Here is a 20,378-nt window from a genome sequence, read left to right on the forward strand (position 1 = left end):
TCCTTGTCTCATAGTGTTTTCCATAATAGCCCAAAAGGAAAACCACTTACTATTTAATTTCCTGTCTCTCTTTTATTACAGACTTACTAAGCAAGATAATAAATCAAAAACTTAGACCTAGGGCAAAGCTGTTAGCACCAGCCTTTTCACATTACCACGCTGAAGCAGGAGCCAACCTTCCCAAGGCCTAGCACATCCACATGCTCTGAGTAGCAGGTGTACTCATCTGTTTTCTACATATCTTCAAGTAGTGAACACATTTTATAACCTTAGGTCACTCTAGAAATCACAATTAAAAAGTATTTTGTCACGGGTGAAATTTGAACGTTAGAGACCATAAACGCACAACTACATGGGAACACGCGGTCATTCCTTCTGTTATTGCCGGCACCTTTGAGTCTCACGGGCTACTAGATTTCTGCCTCTTAACAGGCGAGGATTGCCAACTCCTTGCTCAAGGGATAAAACTTCCATTATTGTCTCTTATTGGTAAATTGTTCAACAATTGAGGTTTAGGCATTATTCTGAAGATTATTACTGTCACAGACCAGTGAGATAGCCCAGTGGTTAAAGGAGCTGGCCATGAAAACCCAGTGACCTGAGTGCAATCCATAGAACCCAATAAAAGTAGGAGAGAAATGACTTCACGGAATTGTTTTCTAACACACACACACACACACACACACACACACACACACACACACACACCCCCCAAATAAATAAATAGAATAAAATTTGATATCCTGTTTTTTTTCCAGTCACAGATGTGCACTGCATCTGTCCATAGGAAAGGGTTCCATATGATACAGATTTACTGCCTTGTCCAAAAATATAAACCCAATTTTGTATTTCACTGTTTTAGCATTCTCCTTCTGCTCATTCTTTCAGCTTATTATATTGTGCTGATTCTCTTACCACTCAGTTAAACGTATGTCTGACAAGGTTCGACTGGATTGGTTAGAATATTGTGGTTTGGTTCCTTTTCTCTTTTGGAGACAGAGTCCTGTGAGGAAACCCTGGTCTGGAATTCACTATGTAGCCAGGCTGGCCTCAGACTCAGAGATCTGCCTGCCTCTGCTGCCTCTCAAATGATGGGACTCAGGGCATGCATCACCATGCTTTGCTCAGGATATTATGTTTCTAAACTTTCTAAACATCCAGTTTGACATGTCCTTCTAAAGTAAATTATTAGATCTAACAAGATAGCTCAGTGGATAGAGGGCTTTGTATGCAGAACAAATGAATTAGATTCCAGTTCCCATGTGCAGCAGGAAAAAACAAAACTGCTCCTATGAACTGTTTTCTGACCTCCGCATACACAGCTAGAACTTTCAAGCACCCATAATCATAAATGCATGTACACACACACACACACACACACACACACACACCTTTTAAAAAATAAAATAGTTTTAGAAAATAGAAAAATCAACTATCAAAAATCCTATGGCTGGCATTGTAATATCAGATCACACTGTTGTCTCTTTTCTACAATGTACACTGAGGGCACTCCTGAGTCCTCTTAGAATGACTTTTGTTGAACCACAGATTCCCATACACAGGGAACAGAGTGGGAACTGACAACTCGTAAGGGAGGGCCTCATTTCTTAGGAGAGTACAGAACATTGCTTCGATGTTGTCTAGAAGTACACACTTCTTCCCTGAACTGTAATGTAAGCTATATCCCCAGGAAGCCCTGAGCAGGAAGTCCATCTTCGCAGGCATCCCCTGTTTAATAAGAAATGCTTGAGTGTGGCCCACACGCAACAGAAGAAAAGCTCCAAAGGGCCCTGTAGTCCACTCCAAGCTTCTCTGCCCAGGGCTCTTCTATGTTTATAAAAACCTAACTTGTCTGTGTGCCCAGCTTCCACAGCAAGGCAAGAAGAGAAGAGTCTAAATACAAAGCTTGGAGAAGATCCATCTTAGCCCTCTTCTCAGATATGCCCAGCCCTGTAGAGACTTGCCAGGGTGGGGCGATACAGGGGGAGGCTTCCACTCTTTCAGAGGAGAAAGGGAGGGGGAGAAGGATTGCGGGAGGGAGAAGATGGCAGGGGAAGGGACTTCGAGTGGGATGTAAAGTGCATGAAAAAATAAAAAAGATCCCTCGTATCTCACTGCATTCTGCATGCTCTGCAGTGGGTCCACACTGAGCGGAAGGCTTCCAAAGGCCCAACAGATCCGTCAGCTGAGAAAGCTGTCACCCATCAAGGCTCATGACCTTTTTCTATTTTTGTAGTAGAGCGTGTGCGTGTGTGTGTGTGTGTGTGTGTGTGTGTGTGTGTGTGTGTGTATGTGTATGTGTGTCTGTGTGTGTGTGTGTACATCATACCTTTGAGCTTCATGAGGAGTGCAAAGAACACTCAATCATAGGAATTGATTCTCATCTCTGGTAGCCTGGTCCCATTCTTCTTCCCAAGCCCCATGCTCCCACAAATAAGATTTGGACTCAAAGTATATTTACAAATACCTTGGCCATATAGCTAGGCTCTTCTCTGACTGGAACCATAGCTTAAAATAACCCAAATTTTTAAAAATTTATTATTTGTATGTGAGTACATTGTAACTGTCTTCAGACACACCAGAAGAGGGCATCCGATTCCATTACCGATGGTTGTGAGCCACCATGTGGGTGCTGGGGACTGAACTCAGGACCTCTGGAAGAGCAGTGTTCTTAACCGCTGAGCCATGTCTCCAGCCCTAACCCAGTTATGTTAACCCACACTCTGCCACGTGGCTGCTTACCTGTGCTCGGGCACCATGTGTCTGTCTCCTCACGTCTTCCTGGGCGAATCTCCCTTGCCTGTTTCTAACCCACAATCCTCCTGCCTCTGGCGTGTCCCACTTTCTAGTCTACCATTTCCTATAGGCCATAGGATTTTTAATTGACAGGTGACACATCCATACCAAACACAAGATGATCCCTCTGTAGTCTCCTACCGTGTGGGCTCAGACATCAAACTCAGGCTACCAGGCTTGGCAGCAAGCTTCTTTACCCACTGAGCCACCACACCCTAGCGTAATATCTCGTACTCCTTTTGACCTTATGTTTAGTTTTTAAGTTTCTGAGACAGTATGTTGCTCAGGCTGGCATCAAACTTACAATCCTCCTGCCTCTGCCTTCTGAAGGCTAAATGCCCTGCACCACCACACCCAGATTCCCACCGTATGTATTTTATAACCTGAAATGATTGCAACTGAAGAGACATTTTTATCTTGGGAAAACTTAGACGCAGAGTGAATAATGGTGAGAAATGGGTCTACACAGCTTCAGGCAGCACCCACACCCACAGAAGATGGAGATCAGTGGAGTTGCACTGCTCTTGCCTTACTACTGACACAAACACCAGCTCTCACCTCAAACACAGTTTGAGGGTTTGTTTTGGATCCAAGTGTGAGTGGCCAGGGCAGGGAACACAAATTTAGTTTAACCCAAATATCATGTTCCAGGATGGAAACGATTTCACTAAGTTTACATAGGAAGGGAATGGAGAAAATCACATAGGAAGACACTTTGGATGCATAGGTGAGTTACAGAGTGGGGAAGCATGGAAGTCGGCGGCAGATGCTGGCTGATACTCTTGGCTTTGGGATTGATTGGTGAGAGCTAGCTTTGTACACTCCAAAAAGATTGACCCCATAGGCACAAGGACGTTAGGGCACAGAAAGGTAGGTATCAAGACAAGGCAAGATAACTTGGCTCTGGGCCTGCAACTTTCCAACTCTCCATAGTCACTGAAACCCTGACCAGTCAATCGGCCTTATGGAACGTTATGTAGATACTTTTTCTTTGGGAACTTTCAATTAACACTGTTGAAAAAAAAAGATAGCAGAATTTCCTTCCTTGATTTCTTCCCAACCACAGAATAATGTATAGCTTTTCTATATTTCAGAGACCACCCTTAAGATAGCTGTCACCCAGGGTTAGAGAGATGGCTCAGGGGTTAAGAGCACTTGTAGAGGTAAATTCGGTTTCTAGTACCTACCCATATCAAGAAGTTCACAGTTGCCTGTTGCTCCAGCTGCAGGCTGAATTCTGGACACACACACACACACACACACACACACACACACACACACACACCTGCAATCATTTATGTGCACATACAGATAAATAATGAAATAAATTAAGAAAAAATAAGATAGCTGCTGGTCAGCATTTTGTTTGGGACAGCTTGTACCATCAAAGGCTACAATGATCATCCAAGTAGAGAAGAGATAGTGTGAGTAGAAAAGGGATAGGGCCTCTCAGAGCGAGTATCCAGGGGAAACATCACTGGGGTCAGAGTGGGTCCTGCTGGTATCGCATCATGGAGACACAGGTCCTGAATCTGAATCCTGCCGTACTGTATGCTGCCCCGGCATAGAAAGTTGTTATAATTTTTGCTTGTTTTATTGGAGTGAGGATTGAAGCTAGGACCTCCTTGGATGCCAGATAAACACTCTAGTGCTGACCTAAATAGCAAGCCCTCTTTTTATTTTTGAGATAGACTCTCAATATTGCTCAAGATGGTCGTGAACTCACTCTGTAGCCAAGTAAAGACTTTGACCTTGCCATACTGCTGCTCAGGATTCATGAGTGATTGGGATTACAAATCTGCACCACTAGCCATTGTGTAAAGGATTTTAAAAATGCCCCTCGCCTGGTGTTGGGGAAGATCCTGCCCCCTTAATAGCTTCCCGCCAAACTGTTACTAAATAAACCAGTTTGTAAATCAGAGCTCTGGGGGCGGGAATCTCAAGCTAGCACTCTTCAGTATCCCTCCGCCCTCCCCAAAGCCCTGGAATGCGGCAGAGCCTGATTTCACAGCCCTGGCCACCGAGGCAGGAAATTCACTGCAGAGCTGGCAGTATTGCGCGACCTCACGAAGTTCTTGTGAAACAGTTAAAAGACAAAGTGCCAAACAACTTCTACTTTGACCACTGACGCGCCCTCAGACCGCACAGACCAGCAGAAGCCGGGAGAAGCCGAAAAGTCTGCAAAAGGGGCGGGAGGCGGGAACCTGATTTGAGGAGGAGGAGGGTGCCAGGAGGGCAGCCAATCCCGCGCTCCCTGGGAGGAAGAGGAGGAGCCAGAGCCCACGGGCCCCTGCACCGCTCACTCTCGCGCCGTGCCAGCCCCGCATCTCCCCTTGGTCCAGCGCTGCGGCCCGCCGTGGACTTCCCCGGTGCAGACATGGCCTCGGGCTCCGCCTGCACGGCAGTGAAGGTGAGACACCCTACAAGCTGCTATTGGGCTAGTTCTGCTTGGCTCCCTCTCGTCCCTCCGCAGGGGCCGCGCCTCCGGGCTGTGTCCCCAGCCTGAGAGCCCCCCACCCAAGGTTCAGCCGGGAGGTGCAGGGGCGCGGCACCCACCGCCAATGCACCCCGATGTCCCCAGCCTTTGAACTCATCTGCATTCCGGGCCCGGGCGGTGGTAACTGGGGCTCCGATGGGGAGTGGGGTGATGAAGGGGGACACTGCGCCCCGCTGCCACCCTCTTTCAGTACCACTCCCCCCTGGAGATGCTCCAGGCGGGAGCTGATGTGTGTCCCAGCTCGTGCAACTGCTCTGCCGGTTCCTCTAGCCTTACGGGACTTGAGCTTCCGCTCTTGACTCGGCCCACGTGGGAGAGCAAGCACTTGCTCTTTTGCACGCTTCGCTTTTGCTTTTTTCCCCCACCAAACTTAGATTTCCTTTTGCTTTGTTTTACCTCCGCAGCGCAGAGCTGTGGGAGTTCTGAGACTTTTTCCAGTACTGAAACGGAGTGCGGACCGCTCCCAGCCTGGAGGCCTCAGTCTTTAAACTGCTTTGCAACCTTGAAAGTTAGAGCTATTTTCTTAGGCCTCAGGTCCCCAGAGATCTAGACACAAGGGACTCTTGTGTGCTGGGAACAGCTGGCCAGAGGAGAACATGAGTTCAGAGAGTTGGAGTGAGCCTCCCTCCCCTGGGTCTTTTAAACACATCCTGATTGATGGGTAGAGAGTGGAATAACAGAGCAGAGGAAAAACTAGTGGCTAAGTCCTTTCTAGCCTGTTTATTATTAGCCAAGAACGCAGTTAATTTGATTCACTTTGGGAATTTCTAACCCGTGATGCAGGAAGTACAATTTTCTTCAGGCATCCTTTTTGATTCCCTGCAGTGCTGTTTGATTCCCTTGCAAGAGGCCCATCTCTGCATTTAGCCTGCAGCCGGCCTGGGCTTTGTATCCTGGGGCCTTGCAGGGCTTCAGGAACCAACCAGGATGAGAGCAGGGGGTGAGGTGGCTGCACTAAGACATACTGGCCAACTTTTTTTTTTTTTTCCGATTTCGAGAAGGATGTTTACATTTATAGAAAGCCACGGGTCTGTGGGAATTTTTACCATATTTGTAGGCTGGAAGGGCTAGAAATATGGTGTCTGTACTAAGTATAATTCAGTTCTTAGGGGTGGAGATAATTCCAAATGTCCATGGATCACATGCACCTTTCTCTTAACAGCATATTTTACATGGGGCCAGATGTAAATATTTGTTCTTAACTGAAAAGGGTGTGCCTTGGCATGTAAAATCCAAGAAATTTCACTGAGGTAGAGCCTATGGTTTGAAGATAGACCTATTAGTCATCTTTGTCCCACAATGTGAGTAAAACCAAAATGGTTAATATTTCAAACTTAATCAGCCCCGTCAGGATGATATTATACGTGCGAAGACCAGCATAGCTCAACAGAAAGAATTTGCTTTAATCTAGTTCACATTCTGGCCAACACACAGCTTCCCTGTAAAATGGACTGGCCCACTTAGGAGCAGAAAGAGCTATGTAAATATTGAATGATATGTATTTTTTTTTTATCTTGGCATGCTTTTGAAGTAAAACTTAAGAGATATAAATGGTGCTAGGAATGCCTGCTGAGTTCTCTCCTTGAGATTACAACAGGTGACAGCATTGCTAATAAGAATTCATGATGTCAGCACCATCAACTGCTAAGGCAGCATCCCAAATAGAAATTATGAAGGGTCAGTACCAGAGCAAAATAACCTATAAAAAGGATATCTTAGGGCTAGAGTGAAGCAGCTTAGTCTCTGGAGTGCTTGCTGCCCAAGCGTGAGAACATGACTTTGAACCCTCAACACCCATGCCAGGGAGCTGCGTCAGAGTCAACAGTCCTGTCAATAAAGAGGCAGATACAGGTAGACTCTTGGGACTGAGTACTAGCCAGTCTAACTAAATTGGTGAGCTCTTGATTCAGTGAGAATGCCTTTCCCATTGAAAGACAGGTTAAGTTTAACTGAGGAAGACACCCCTGGCCTTTGCACGCACATATGTGTGTGCACACAAACTACATTTTATCTGTGCATCAGGTAATAGAGGTAGATTGTTCATTTGAGGTCATAAGACCATGTAGATTCTTTCTTACAGATGTGAAGCTGAAGCCCTCCCTGACAGATGTCAAGTGTCCCATATAGGTCCTAGATAATGACAGACTTAAAGCGTAGCATTCCCAGCAAATAGATATTTCTTCAACCTGAAACAGTTTCTGTTACTTTACTGTGTGAGTGAAGAGGTCATCCTACCTTAGGAAATAGAGAGCTAGGACTGTGGAAAACCACTGGGCATTCTCCAAGAATGGGCGTAGGAGGTACATTTGTGTCTGGCAGGTGGCATGTGGCCTGACTCACTGCACCATTCCCATCTGTTACTGAGAAGCAACCGTTTTATTATATACCTCAATGAGAATATTTCCACACTGGACCCGAGAGGCCTGGTCTCCTATTCCAATGCTACCAGCTTCCATCAGCAGTGAACCCTCTTAGGGCAGTGAGCCATAGGGTCCCCTTCTGGAAGACCAGTGCTGATCACACCTACTTTGAAATGTTGCTAGATTTAACTACAGTAACAATTCGCACACCCAGCTCAGTTCTTGCTCTGTTAATGCTAACTTTGGTACCTTCCTTTGTAAATGGAAATATTACCAGGGCTTTGAGTTTAAATTCAATACCTTTGGTTTAAGAGATATGATAGACCATTCAGATGAAAAGCATCCAGTTTTGCACGGGCAGTATAATGTTCATTATCTCAACATAATCTCTCTGTCTCCTGGCAGAATCCTACCCAAAAATACTTATTGGGAACCTACCTTATTGGGAGTACACAGTTGAGTGAAACAGTGTCGCTGTTTTCTTTAAGTTTGTCTCGTATTGGGGCTGGAAGACTGAATAATTTGCAGGAGCTCGTCGGCATCATGGGAGAGGGCATAAAAGCCCTTTAGGCAGTGATTTTTAAGCTCTGCTACCAGTCTGGTTGTTTGAAGAGATGGGGTGGTCGGAGGTGATGAAGTCATGGCTGTAGAGTATCCTTGATGGCAGTAGCACCTTTGTAAAAGGCATCAGGCCCTGAGAGCCCTACGCTTCTGTCCTATAAGAGACCCTCTGTGAACCAAAGAACTCTCCCAGACACTAAATTGGCCATAATCTTGAGTTTCCCAAGGGCCAGCAGATTGTGAGAAATATGTTAGTAAGTCTGATTTTATTATAGCCACTTAGGCACGTGGATGACAAGCTAATAGTTGAAGTAATGACAAAGAACCTGAGATTACAGTGGACAGCGAGGACTGAGGAAAGTCTGGGGAAGAATTTAGCATAAAGGCCTTGAAATGGAAACGTCTGTACTCGTGATCATGAGAACTAGTTGGGTGTAGGCCTTCAGGATATAAGCCACAATAAAAAATTTGCTAGTACCCGGAGGCAGAGTTTTGAGCCAAACTTAAACTATGTAGAACACATAGTAAGTTCTAGGTCAACTGTGGCTGTACAGTAAGACCCTATCTCAAAAAAAAAAAAAATGCATTTGATTCTAAACACTTTGGAAGCCATGTAAGGATTCTGAACAGGGAGGTAGTGTCTGATTTTTATTTTTAAGTGATTTCTTGGCTGTTCTGTACAGAATTGCCTGTACTGGGCAAAGCACAACATCTGGCCAGAAGCCATGGCACTTGTGCCAGTCTGGGCCGGTAGCCAGAGAAGTAGTGATTAGAGATAGGATGTGGGAGCAGAGCAAGAGGGAAAGGGTGCTTCCTCTGTCTGGCTTCCAACCCTAAAGGTACTGAGGAGCCCTTTCCAAAATTGAGGCAAGGAGGCTAGCCGGACTCCTTCCACTAACACATATCTGATTGGGTGCTAAAGTAGGAGGGGTCTCTCTACTACAGTAGAGGAAGAGCTGCAGAGCGTCCAGGGTAAAAGGGTAGAAGATAAATGGAGACATAACGTTCCTGCCCATGAAGCCCATGGATGGAGGCAGCAGGAGGCAGAGGCCATGAGTTAATAGGAGGGCATTGTCCAGGGACTTCAGAGAAATGTTGTCCAGGTTTAACCAGGGGCTGGTAGCATGCTTGATCATACAGAAGGCAGAGCAACTCTTTGCCCTCCAGAGAGGGAGTGGGATTTGGAGAGCTGCTTCAGTGATCTAAGTTATACCCTTAGCCAGTGTCTCCTCTAGGAGATAAGAAAATAATGTTACTCATGCTTAGATGGACAGGGTCCCTCTGGAGGTCAGTAGTAGACTTCAAACAGTGGCATTAAGGGAGACAGCAAGCCTGAGTGTCCCAGTTTGGAAGATGGCTTTTAAAACTCTTCTGGACCATCTTGAACATGACTGCAACTGTTCTGTGGGATCAGCCTGAGCTTTGCAGTACACAAAATATATCCTTAGGCTCTCCCCAACAATGTGCCAACAGTACCTCCTCCCTCTTGTGACAAACAGACGTATTACATACTCTCAGACACCCCTGAAATATGAAAGTTATTTCCTATTTGGTTAAAGACCCCTGGGCCATTGCCTGAGGGACTGCCTGGTAAGGAGAGATAGGAACCCCCATTTGTATATCTGCCTGCAGAGAAAGGCAGGGAAATAGGGACCTGAGTTGCCTTGGGGAACTTAGTTACCTTGTGTGTTTTGCTAGGGGTGGCAGGGTATGGAACAGAAACCGATATCATGTAGGAGTCCATTTGATTTTCATGCTGCTTCTAAATGCATGAATTAAAAGTCTGACCCACATAGAAAAAAAAAAAATGAGGAAACAAGCAGCTAACATGAATATCCCTATGTGAGGATCCTGAGATCCTTACCTGGATCTTGGGTAGGAATAAGTCATTGTTTTGATTCTGTCTCTTCTAGAGACCTTCGCTTACTTGTCTCCCAGCCCTCAACACTTGCCCTTCTCCCTCTTCCTGTTCTCAGAACCCTCAGGATTCCATGGAGAGCTCACGCAGATAGTCCAGGATAGCCCCCCATCTCATCCTAATTTACTTACATGGAATAATATTTATAGGTTTGGGGGTTGGAATTTAAACAGCTTTTTTGAGGAGCCTCTTGAATATCCCCTGAAAACCCACATGCTAAAAGTCATGGCCTGTTACGCTGTGGGGAGATGGACCCTATAGGAGGTCAGCTTTGTTCTGGAAGTTTCTTCATGGTCATGTGAGGCGTGCCATTAGCATTGGTTTTGGGACAACAGGCCCATTTTGTTTCCTTGCCGCTGTGATTTGGGCAGCTTCCCTCGCCTCTCCTGTCCTTCACACCTCAGTATTCTGCCTCGCCATAGGGCCCAAGTGACCACGGACTAAAACTTTGAGGCAAACCTTTGCTCCTTATGGTTGGTTTTTCCCACATACTTTGTCTCCCCGTGACAGAAAGCCGGGTGAATGGCAAAGGAAGGGTCATTATGCAGCCTGACATATTCAGCTAGCCCACCTTTTAGAAGTTTGTGTTTTAAGCAGAGCAACATACTGGAACCAACCACCAAGCTTCAGATAAAATGTAGGCCTTGCCCCATTAATCAGATCCTCTGCGAGTTTGGGGTCTTGGCATGTGGGGGCTGCTGATATCCATCAGCCAAGTAGCAAAGGAGGAACTTAGGCCACATCCTGCCCACAAGCAAAAGAGACCTTGAAGGAATATGGTGAGTTTTGAGGAAAATGCTCCTCGGAAACCAAATAGTTGGTTTCAGGTGTGAAATGTACTAGCTTTAGGGCTCCCAGAGGCTGTTCTGCTCTTCCAGGCTCTCCAGACTTCTCTGACTTTTGTGACTGTGCTAGGTTGCTAGGATGTCCTTAGCAGAGCTCAGTAGGCTAGAGAACCTGTCCAACCAACAGTATCTCACAGTACTGGAAGCTGGTTGTCCCAGATAAGCAGTGTCACCAAGAATGTTGGTTTCTTCTGTGGTAACCCTCCTTGCTGTTTGGATTTGGGGTGGCCATGTTTTCTATATATTTTGACCAAAAAAAAAGAAAAATCCTCAAAGAGAACACTCAATGTTTGAGCCAAGATGAGTTGCACCCCAGGAATATGGATACAAGTGGCCCCAAAGAAAATGCTCCAATGTATCTATCAGTGGTTTCATAAAGTCTGTTTTGTTATAGGATAAATTCAAATACGTTAGTGGGAACTGAGATTAGACAACTTAGAACAGAGCAGGGAGTCTCTCAGATTCAATCTGATGACTATCCTAGCTTCCAGTTGCTAGAACATAGTGGTCTGCTAAACCAGAAGATTCTAGAAGGTTTCACCTCCTGGTCACTAGGATGTTAGATAAGATGTGGGTGAGCAAGAGAACCAGAGGTATGGCCTAAGATTTGACTCTGGATCTGCAACAATCCAGGAGCTCTAATCAGTCCATCAGCCTTGTAGAATCTTTAAGCTGGGAGTGGCCTCTTTTCTGGGAGCTTCAGTTCTCATGGTCTTCCTTCTGGGTTTATCTGTCTGTGTCACATTGTCTTTTGGTAAGCGCACTAGTATTTTTTTTTTTTTTTTTTTTTTTTTTTTTTTTAGGTTCAGCCCTGTCTCCAAACACTTTCAAGTACTGAGCATCAAAACATCCATATTTAGGTTTGGACTTGGGCACAGTTTGGCCCATGGCACTCCCTGTGGAGAAAGCTCACTTACTCTCTTAGTTAGGGTTTTACTGCTGTGAACAGACATCATGACCAAGGCAACTCTTATAAAGACAACATTTAATTAGGGCTAGTTTACAGGTTCAGAGGTTCAGTCCATTATCATCAAGACAGGAGCATGGCAGCATCTAGGCAGGCTCATGGCCAGCCTTTGCTTCTTTACTCTCTTTCTCTCAGCCTTTCTCTGCCTCGATTACCCTCTCAACTCTCCTCCCCATGCCCTGAATAAACTCTATTCTATACTATACCATCGTGTGACTGGTCCCTCAAGAGGAAAGGATACCTCAGCATGGGCCCTCAGAGGCACCCCCTTCCCTCATACCTCACCACATATCAGCAAAACATATCACCTCTCTATTGTTTTATAAAACTCAGCACACAATGACACACCTGGTCTTAGTTAGGGTTTTATTGCTGTAAACGGACACCATGATCAATGTAAGTTTTATAAGGGACAACATTTAATTGGGGCTGGCTTACAGGTTCAGAGGTTCAGTCCATTATCATCAAGGCAGGAGCATGGCAGCATCCAGGCAGGCCTGGTGCAGGAGGAGCTGAGTTCTACATCTTCAAAGGAAGCCAGGAACAGACTGAGCATCCTCAGGCAGCTAGGAGGACGGTCTCCAAACCCACCCCACAGTGACACACTTCCCCTAACAAGGCCACACCTTCTAATAGTGTCACTCCGTGGGCCAAGCATATGCAAACCATCACATACCTACTCCAACAGGGCCACACCTTCTAATAGTGTCACTCCCTGGGCCAAGCATATGCAAACCATCACAAACCCTGTCTCCAAATACACTAAAGTACTGAGCATCACGATGTCCATATATGGATCTAGACTAGGGCACAGTTTGGCCCATAGGCATTCCCTGTGGAGAAAGCTCACTTTGGGGGTATGTTGTCAGAAACAGAGCTCCTGTGATATCGTCCTTTTAGTTCATTTTGCAGGTTTTGTACAGACGTCCATGGCTTAAGCATTTGGCCTCTTGGTCCCCATAAATCTGGACTTTCTGGTTTTAGTGGATCCTGTAAGACTACACACATAGCACCTCTATTTGTTGGTGGTAAGTGGAGCTCAAGGACTAAAATCCCAGATAGGGATTGGGGCAGACCCCACCCTCGCTGTCTTTCCTCAAAAGCCACTCATCTTCCTGACATGAGTTCAAATTCGCTTTTCTGTCTTTGGTGTTTTGAGAGTACATCTGGGAGGCAAGGCATACAGGGCTCAGAAGGATGGTTCCTGAGACCAACTGAGGTAGATGAAGTACTGGTTTTGAGGTACCAGAGAATGTGTGGAGTACCTTGAGACAGATGGATAGATAACATCTCCTGTTTCAGGGAGAGTAGCTGTAAGGTACAGTGTCGCAGGCATTCTTTGTGAAGTGACTGGTGGGAAACTGAGGAGAATTTCAAGCAATTAAACATGTCCCTCTTTCAGAAACCTTTTTGTGTGTGTAGTGAAGACTTCATGGATGTACAGTTGTACAGAGTTGGCCCATCAGTTCTGTCTCAGCCCTTGAACCCCTTTTTAGTCATTCTAGAGTCACCTGGATTTGGGATCTGGCAAGGCGTTACTGCACTGCCTCCTGAGTGAGGATGATGGCTATGTCAGTGACATCCTCGACCACAGTTCTGAACCATGGATCCCCACCCCTCTGGGGGCTGCATATCAGATATTTACGTTAAGATTTCTAACAATAGCAAAACTGCAGTTATGAAGTAGCAATGAAATAATTTTATGGTTGGGGTCACCACAAGTCAGGGTGTATTAAAGGGTCACAGCATTAGGCCGGTTGAGAACCACTGCCTTAGATGCTCACCCAGCTACCCAGTGGTCCTGTATAGTCTGTTTCTGTAGTGTGCGCTGTCACCTTGAGCAAAAGCTTGTCCCGACCAAGGATAGTCTCTTATCAAAGTATCAGAGACAGTGACTCTTTTCTTGTTGACTTTAAGCTCCTGGAAGACCCCAGAGGACTGTGGGAGTTGGCACGTGGTGCACAAGCTGGAAAACAGCGGTGCCTCAAGAAACAAGGATGCTGCTTTTGTTTGTAAAGCAGGAATAATAACACAGGGCCTGTGTAAGAGAGGGTCTGAAAATCAGATAGGGTGAGGCCCATGAAGCATTCAGCTGTAGTTCTTGGGAGCTTCATCCAGTTGTAGTTTACATGTACAACCAGCAGGTGGTGATGTTGGCCACATATTGACACTGCAGGCCTCCACCCTCCAGGCCCCGGTGTACAGTATTCAGTCCTCGCCCTGGTTTCCTGTAGCAGGTGTAGGTTTGGGTGTGGGGGCAGGTTTCCATTAACAATGAGATCCAGCCGGATAGCTGGGTGGGCTTTGTAGACTGCTGTGGTCTTCCTGGTCAGTTTGCTTTCCTGTCCAGTACTGTCCACTCCTGGCTGAGGGCTGAGCTACCTAATGCATGCCTATCACGTGTCCCTGGGAGGGTTTGGACGACACTAAAGCCAGGAAATAAGAGAGTAGAAGTTTCAGGAGCTAGCCTGTTCCAATCACTGCTTTCATCCATCCTGTGTTAGCTTGCTGCACTCTGAGAGCGATTCCAAAACAAAGTATGACCTGTTTTGTATCCAAGCCTGGAAGTTCAGTGCTGATTCAAAATCTGAGATGCTGCGGTGGCCTAGGGGACATCTTGAAATGATTGAGCAAGGTGGTCAGAAATAAAAAGTTTGAAGTTTTTTATTTGTTTGATTTTGGCTTTTGTTTCATGCCTTGTAGCTCAGGCTGGCCACAGGCTCCCTGTATATCGGAAGACAGCCTTGAACTTCTGATCCTCCTGCCTCCAACATAGCAGCCAAATTCCCAATGAGTCAGGTGATGGTTGTCTCATGTGCTGCTCTTTTCTTTTGTCCAGTGTGAGGATATGAGCCGGACAATCTATTAGCCCAGATACGTAAAAGATACAATGGTGAAGCCAGGCCAGCAGAAGTGCTGCTAGGATTTTGTAAAACAGAATGATTTTATATATTTGTTGATCTTAAGCGTATCGAACAAATAACTGTTGTTATTTGAAAACACCAATGTTGATTGGTCAGTCTTTCCCATTTAGTTACCATAAAATACATCTGCTGTAATTTCAGTAATGTACCACAAGGTGGCACCAATGTCAACTGTTTTAGCCACCAGGAAATGTAAATACGCCATTCTACAGCAAAATCTCACAAATTCTTTGTTTTGGAGCTGTACTCTCCCGAGTCAGAAACGTTTCTTTTACTTTATAAAAATTTTATTCAGTGACAAAATACGTTGACACCTTTTCATGGTAAAAAGTGCGGGGGTCATTTTCTATGAGGTTTCTCCCAAAGTCCCATGTTGTGGCCTGCCGTTGACTATTAAGTCCTCTCTCCTTTAGGGAGTCAACACAGGAGGAGGTTTCATAATGATAATGTTACTTAATTGTTTAATGTTAAGACTTCGCTATCTGTCTTTGTAATTGCTCTTACTTGTCTCTTAGACTTTGCTAGATCAACTTAATTTCTTTCAAAGATTCATTTGTTTTTATTTTACGTGCACTGGTGTCTTATCTGCCCGTGCCTGTACACCATATACGCACATTGCCCTCAGCAGCCAAGGGAAGTGTCGGATCTCCAAGGACTTGGGTACAGACTGTTGAGAGATGCCGTGTGGTTGTTGGGAATGTTCTAAACTCCAACTCCAGATCAACTCAAAGAATCAGGTTTCTTTCCCCACTTTTTCTAAGAACATGGGTTTCCAGGAAGTCTCAGGAAACTGAGGGAGAAAAAAATATGCTTGAACTTAAGAGTTAAACCTACTTGGAATAAATATTTGAATTAGACAATGTATGGAATACATTGTCTGCTGTATATGAATAGCACTTTGATTTAGTTAGTATATATACATCAGTGAGAGCTTGTGACGTCACTCGTCTTTAACCTGCAATCCCTTCCAGATGGTTATAGTGGCATCAAAAGAAAATTTATTTTATATCATGGTATATTTAAAAAGCCCATTATCAAAAAAGTAGGCCTAAGTTTTTATATCAAGCTATCTTTACTCCATAGTAAATGTGGCAGAGAAGCAACTTTGATCAGAAAACTCTTCTTACAATTTTGGGCTCAATTTCTAACCTAAAAGTCATATTCTGCTTATTTGCGCGATTCAATGGGGAATAAAAGTGGTGCAGTCCAGAACGGCGGTCTGTGTTGGCTGTGTCAAGAATAGAGAAGACCTGCAGGTTTTATTGCTTTGTGTGGGTTTCTTTGCTCTGATTCTGTTTAGTAAAAGGCCTTTACGTGGTTGCTGTTTTCAGAATCGCTTCCCCTTTGGGATGGGTGGGAACGGGAAAGGGCCTGTAAATAGGGTAAGTATCTTTGCTTTACGTGAAGCATGACCAGATATGACAGTGTTCTTTCCTCTCCTTTCTCCCCTAGATTGGAATAATTGGTGGAACAGGCTTGGATGACCCTGAAATTTTAGAAGGAAGAACAGAAAAATATGTGGATACTCCATTTGGCAAGGTTAACATCCAGCTGGCGAAGTGCCGGCTTTGGCATCGCTTATTACTGGCTACTAACTCTTCCTCTCCCTCCTCTGGTCCAGTCTTTCCCGCTTACCCTTCTCCCAGACACACACATACACACACACACACACACACACACACACACACACACACACACACACACGTCCAATCCTTCTCTCCTTCACAGAGAAGAGGAGGAGCCTCCACCAGCCCTGGCACGTCAGGCTGAAGCAAGGTTAGGTGCATCCTCTTCCATTGAGGCTGAACAAGGCAGCCCAGTTGGAGGAAATGGATCCACAGGCAGGCAGTGTAGTCAGACAGTCCAAACTCCCCCTTTGGAGTCCCACGTGAAGCCTCAGCTGCACAATTGCTCATATGTACAGAGGGCCTGGGGCCATCCCATTCTTCCTCTCTGGTTGGCACTTGAGTGTCCATGTGCCCAGGTTAGATTCTGTAGGTTTTCTTGTGCTGTCCTTGACCTCTCTAGCTCCCTGACTCCTCCTTCCCCCTCTTTCACAGGATTCCCCAATCTCCATTCAGTGTTTTGTCTCTGGGTGTCTACATCAGCTTCCCACAGTTGCTGCGTTAAGCCCCTCTGGCGACATTCATGCTAGATCCCTGTCTGCAAATAGAGCAAAATATAAATAATACTGTCAGGACTGGGCTCCTTCTCATGACGTGGGTCTCAGGCTGGGCCAGTCATTGATTGTCCCTTCCCTTAGATTTTACTCCATCCCTTGCCCCTGCGTATCCTGTAGGCAGGATAAGTTGTGAGTCTAAGGTTTTGTGACCGGTTTGGTGTCCCAGTCCCTCCATTGGCAGTCTTGCCTGGGTACAGGAGGTGGCTTGTTTAAGTTCCCCATTGCTAGGAGTCTTAGCTGGGATCACCCTCATAGATTCTGGGGAATTTCCATTGCCCAAGGTTTCTAGCATGTCCCAGAGATGCCCCCACCCCCAGTCCAGTTGCCTCTCTCTGTCACCTCCCCTTCATTCTCTCTCCACATGGTCTCTCCTCTTCGCTCCCCAGCTCCTCCCCTTCACAGTCCACTCCTGTCCTCCCACTGTGCCTGATCTATTCCTCCTTTCAGTGAGATTCAAATGTAACCCCTTGGGCTGTCCTTACCACTTACATGGATTGTGGCATGGTCGTCCTGTGCTTTATGACTGATACCCACTTACAAGTGAGTGCCTCTGTCTTCCTGAAACTGGGTTACCTCACTAGAGTCCCAAGTTCCATCCATTTGCCTGCAAATCTCATGTTGTCTTCGTTCTTAATAGCTGAATAATACTCCATTTTGTAAATGTACCACATTTTCTTTATGCATTCTTCAGCTGAGAGATCTCTGGTTTGTTTCCAGTTTCTGGCTATTACAAATAAAGCTGCTGTGAGCAGAGTGGAGCCAGTGTCCCTGTGGCATGGTGAAGCATCTTTGGGTGTACGCCCAGTAGTGCTCTAGCTGGGTCCTCAGGTAAATCTCTAACTAGTCTTCTGAGAAGCCACCAAATTGATTTCCACCAGCACTCCCACCAGCAATGGAGTCCAGAACATCCTTGCTCCACATCCTCTCCAGCATGTGAGGTTTTGATCTTTGCTCCCCTGACAGGTATTAGATTGAATCTCAGAGTCATTTTGACTCTCATTTTCCTGATGACTAAGGGCATCGAACATGTCTTTAAGTGCTTCTTTGCCATTAGAGAGTCCTCTCCTGAGAATTCTGATCAGCTCTGTACCCCCATTTTTTTAATTGGCTTATTTGGTTTGTTGGTATCTAGTTTCTTGAGTTCTTTATATATTTTAGATATCAGTCCTCTGTCAAGTGGTGGGGTTGGTGAAGATCTTTCCCCATTCTGTAGGCTGCCATTTTGACTGTCTTTGAAATAAGACCTGATAATTCTTTGGATTTCCTTGGTGTCTGTTGTTATGCACCCCTCCACCCCCACTCCTTTCTGGTTTTGTTAATTGGTATATTCTCTCTCTGCCTTTTAATCAGTTTGGCTACGGGTTTGTCTGTTTTGTTGATTTTGTTAAAGGACCAACTCTTCATCTCGTTGATCCTTTGTCTTGTTCTCGTCATTTCTCTTGTATTGAGTTCAGCCCACAGTTTGATCACTTCCTGCAGTCTACTCCTCTTGAGCATTTGCTTCTTTTGTTCCAGAGTTTTCGTGTGTGCGAGTACGAGACCTCACTGAATCCTTTATGAGGCCACTTAGTGCTATGAACTTTCCTCTTAGCACCGCTTTCATTCATATGGGTATGTTGCCCGTTCATTTTCATTGAATTCTAGGTTTTAATTTCTTTATTTCTTTGACCCAGTGCTCATTGAGGAGAGACTCCCTCCGTTTCCATGAGTTTGTAGGCTTTCTGTTGTTGTTGAAGTCCAGCTTTAGTCCATGGTGGTCTGATGGATGCAGGGGTTATTTCACTTTTCTTGTGTCTGTTGAGACATGCTCTGTGACTGAGTATATAATCAATATTGGAGAATGTTCCATGGGGTGCTAAGAAGAAGGTATGTTCTTTTGTATTTATTTGGGTGAAATGTTCTAGGCAGGGGATTAGGGACAAGAGGTATCACTCTGGTGCTGGCAGGCCTCTGAGAATGTACTGGCTTTATTTTTAAATCGAGAGCAACTATCAGTTTTGTTTGGACAGCCTACCAGTCCAAAGTCCTCATGCTAGATTTCCTCAGCTACAGGAGACTGATGTCATGGCTTTTGAACACACGTGTAACTTCTTGGTTTACACTTCTAGAAGTCGAGATGTTCATTTTCCATTCAAATTTGTTTCTAATTTAAAGCCCAGGTCACACTACGGTAATTTGCCAGACAGGCTGGTGACTTACTGGATGATGAGTCCGTATAACGTGACATTTTCCGGCCCAGATGAGCCAGATAATATTGTCCCACCAAGCCTGTGTGAGTAGGGCATCCACATTCTTAATTCCACATTGCCTCTTCCAGGGACTGGCATTCCTCTGAGAGCTGCATCCCAACCATGCCCGCCTTCTCAGCTGAGTTCCTCACCTGACCTGGGTTCTTCCAAGTCCTCTCTCTTGTTCTTAGCCTGGGCTTTCTTGTTTGGAGAACCTTGGTTCTCCAGTTTTTCCCTGTGACACTTCAATACATCCCACGGCCGTCTCAGGCCTGGACATCACAAGCAGGCAGTTCTGTCACTGAGTTCTTGGTGTTCCCCACAGTGTTTCCTTAATCCCTAAACCCTTGACTTCCACAACTTTTCTTGAGTCATCCGAGTGCCACTGACAGGTGTAAAGCTCCCTCGGCCCTCGCTGCCCTTCCGAGCCTGCTGAGCCCCAGCTAGCAGAGAGCTCGGTCAGTGTTTATCAATAATAATGTCGCTCATTAAGAATCTAAACTCCTTTCCCTATGCTTTATCTTCAAACTCCAGGTTCCCACCAATCTGTTGTGGTTTCACGATCCTAACTTTTAAGAACCGTTTACATGTTTTAAAATTGCTAAGCCGTAACTCTTTTCTTTTCATCCCGCGTGCAGCCATCTGATGCCTTAATTTTGGGGAAGATAAAGAACGTCGACTGTGTGCTTCTTGCCAGGTAAAGTATCTTAAGTTGGTTCTTGGTTTTGGTTTATTTGGAAACATTACTACTTTGGGAGAATTTAAATTTAACTTCAAGTCTGGGAACAGGTAATAATGTACATGTGACTTACATGTCTGTGGAGCCGGGACTCTATTTACTCATGAAGAGGTTCAGATTGCAAATATGTAGGAGATCAGAGATCTCCTTCTCCACTTCAGGTTGTAAACCAGTCAGTTGACTGACACTGAAGCTTCAGTTTCTGTCCTAATGACAAAACAATTTCCTTTGATGGTTTCCTTTCCTCCAAAATCAGATAATAAGATGCTTTGTCCAGGGCAGATCCCCATGCAGGAGTGGATGTATTTCTGTATGGAGGAGGTTTCGGGTCCCTGAACTGATGTGGGCTACTTGTGCTTGT

At 45.4% G+C, this 20,378-nt stretch overlaps 1 protein-coding gene across 1 annotated transcript in view; it reads left to right on the forward strand.

Moving 5' to 3' along the window:
- The first annotated feature begins 5,015 nt into the window (after positions 1-5,015).
- Positions 5,016-20,378, forward strand: part of Mtap (methylthioadenosine phosphorylase) — a 46,213-nt gene continuing 30,850 nt past the window's right edge. Inside the window, 3 exon segments of the mRNA NM_001394049.1 lie at positions 5,016-5,206; positions 16,321-16,407; positions 19,917-19,975. Of these exon segments, the coding sequence (NP_001380978.1) occupies positions 5,174-5,206; positions 16,321-16,407; positions 19,917-19,975 (179 nt within the window). The 5' untranslated portion in view covers positions 5,016-5,173.

This window comes from Rattus norvegicus, chromosome 5 (genome assembly GCF_021556685.1).
Source record: "Rattus norvegicus strain SHRSP/BbbUtx chromosome 5, alternate assembly SHRSP_T2T, whole genome shotgun sequence".
In the NCBI taxonomy this organism is placed as follows: domain Eukaryota; kingdom Metazoa; phylum Chordata; class Mammalia; order Rodentia; family Muridae; genus Rattus; species Rattus norvegicus.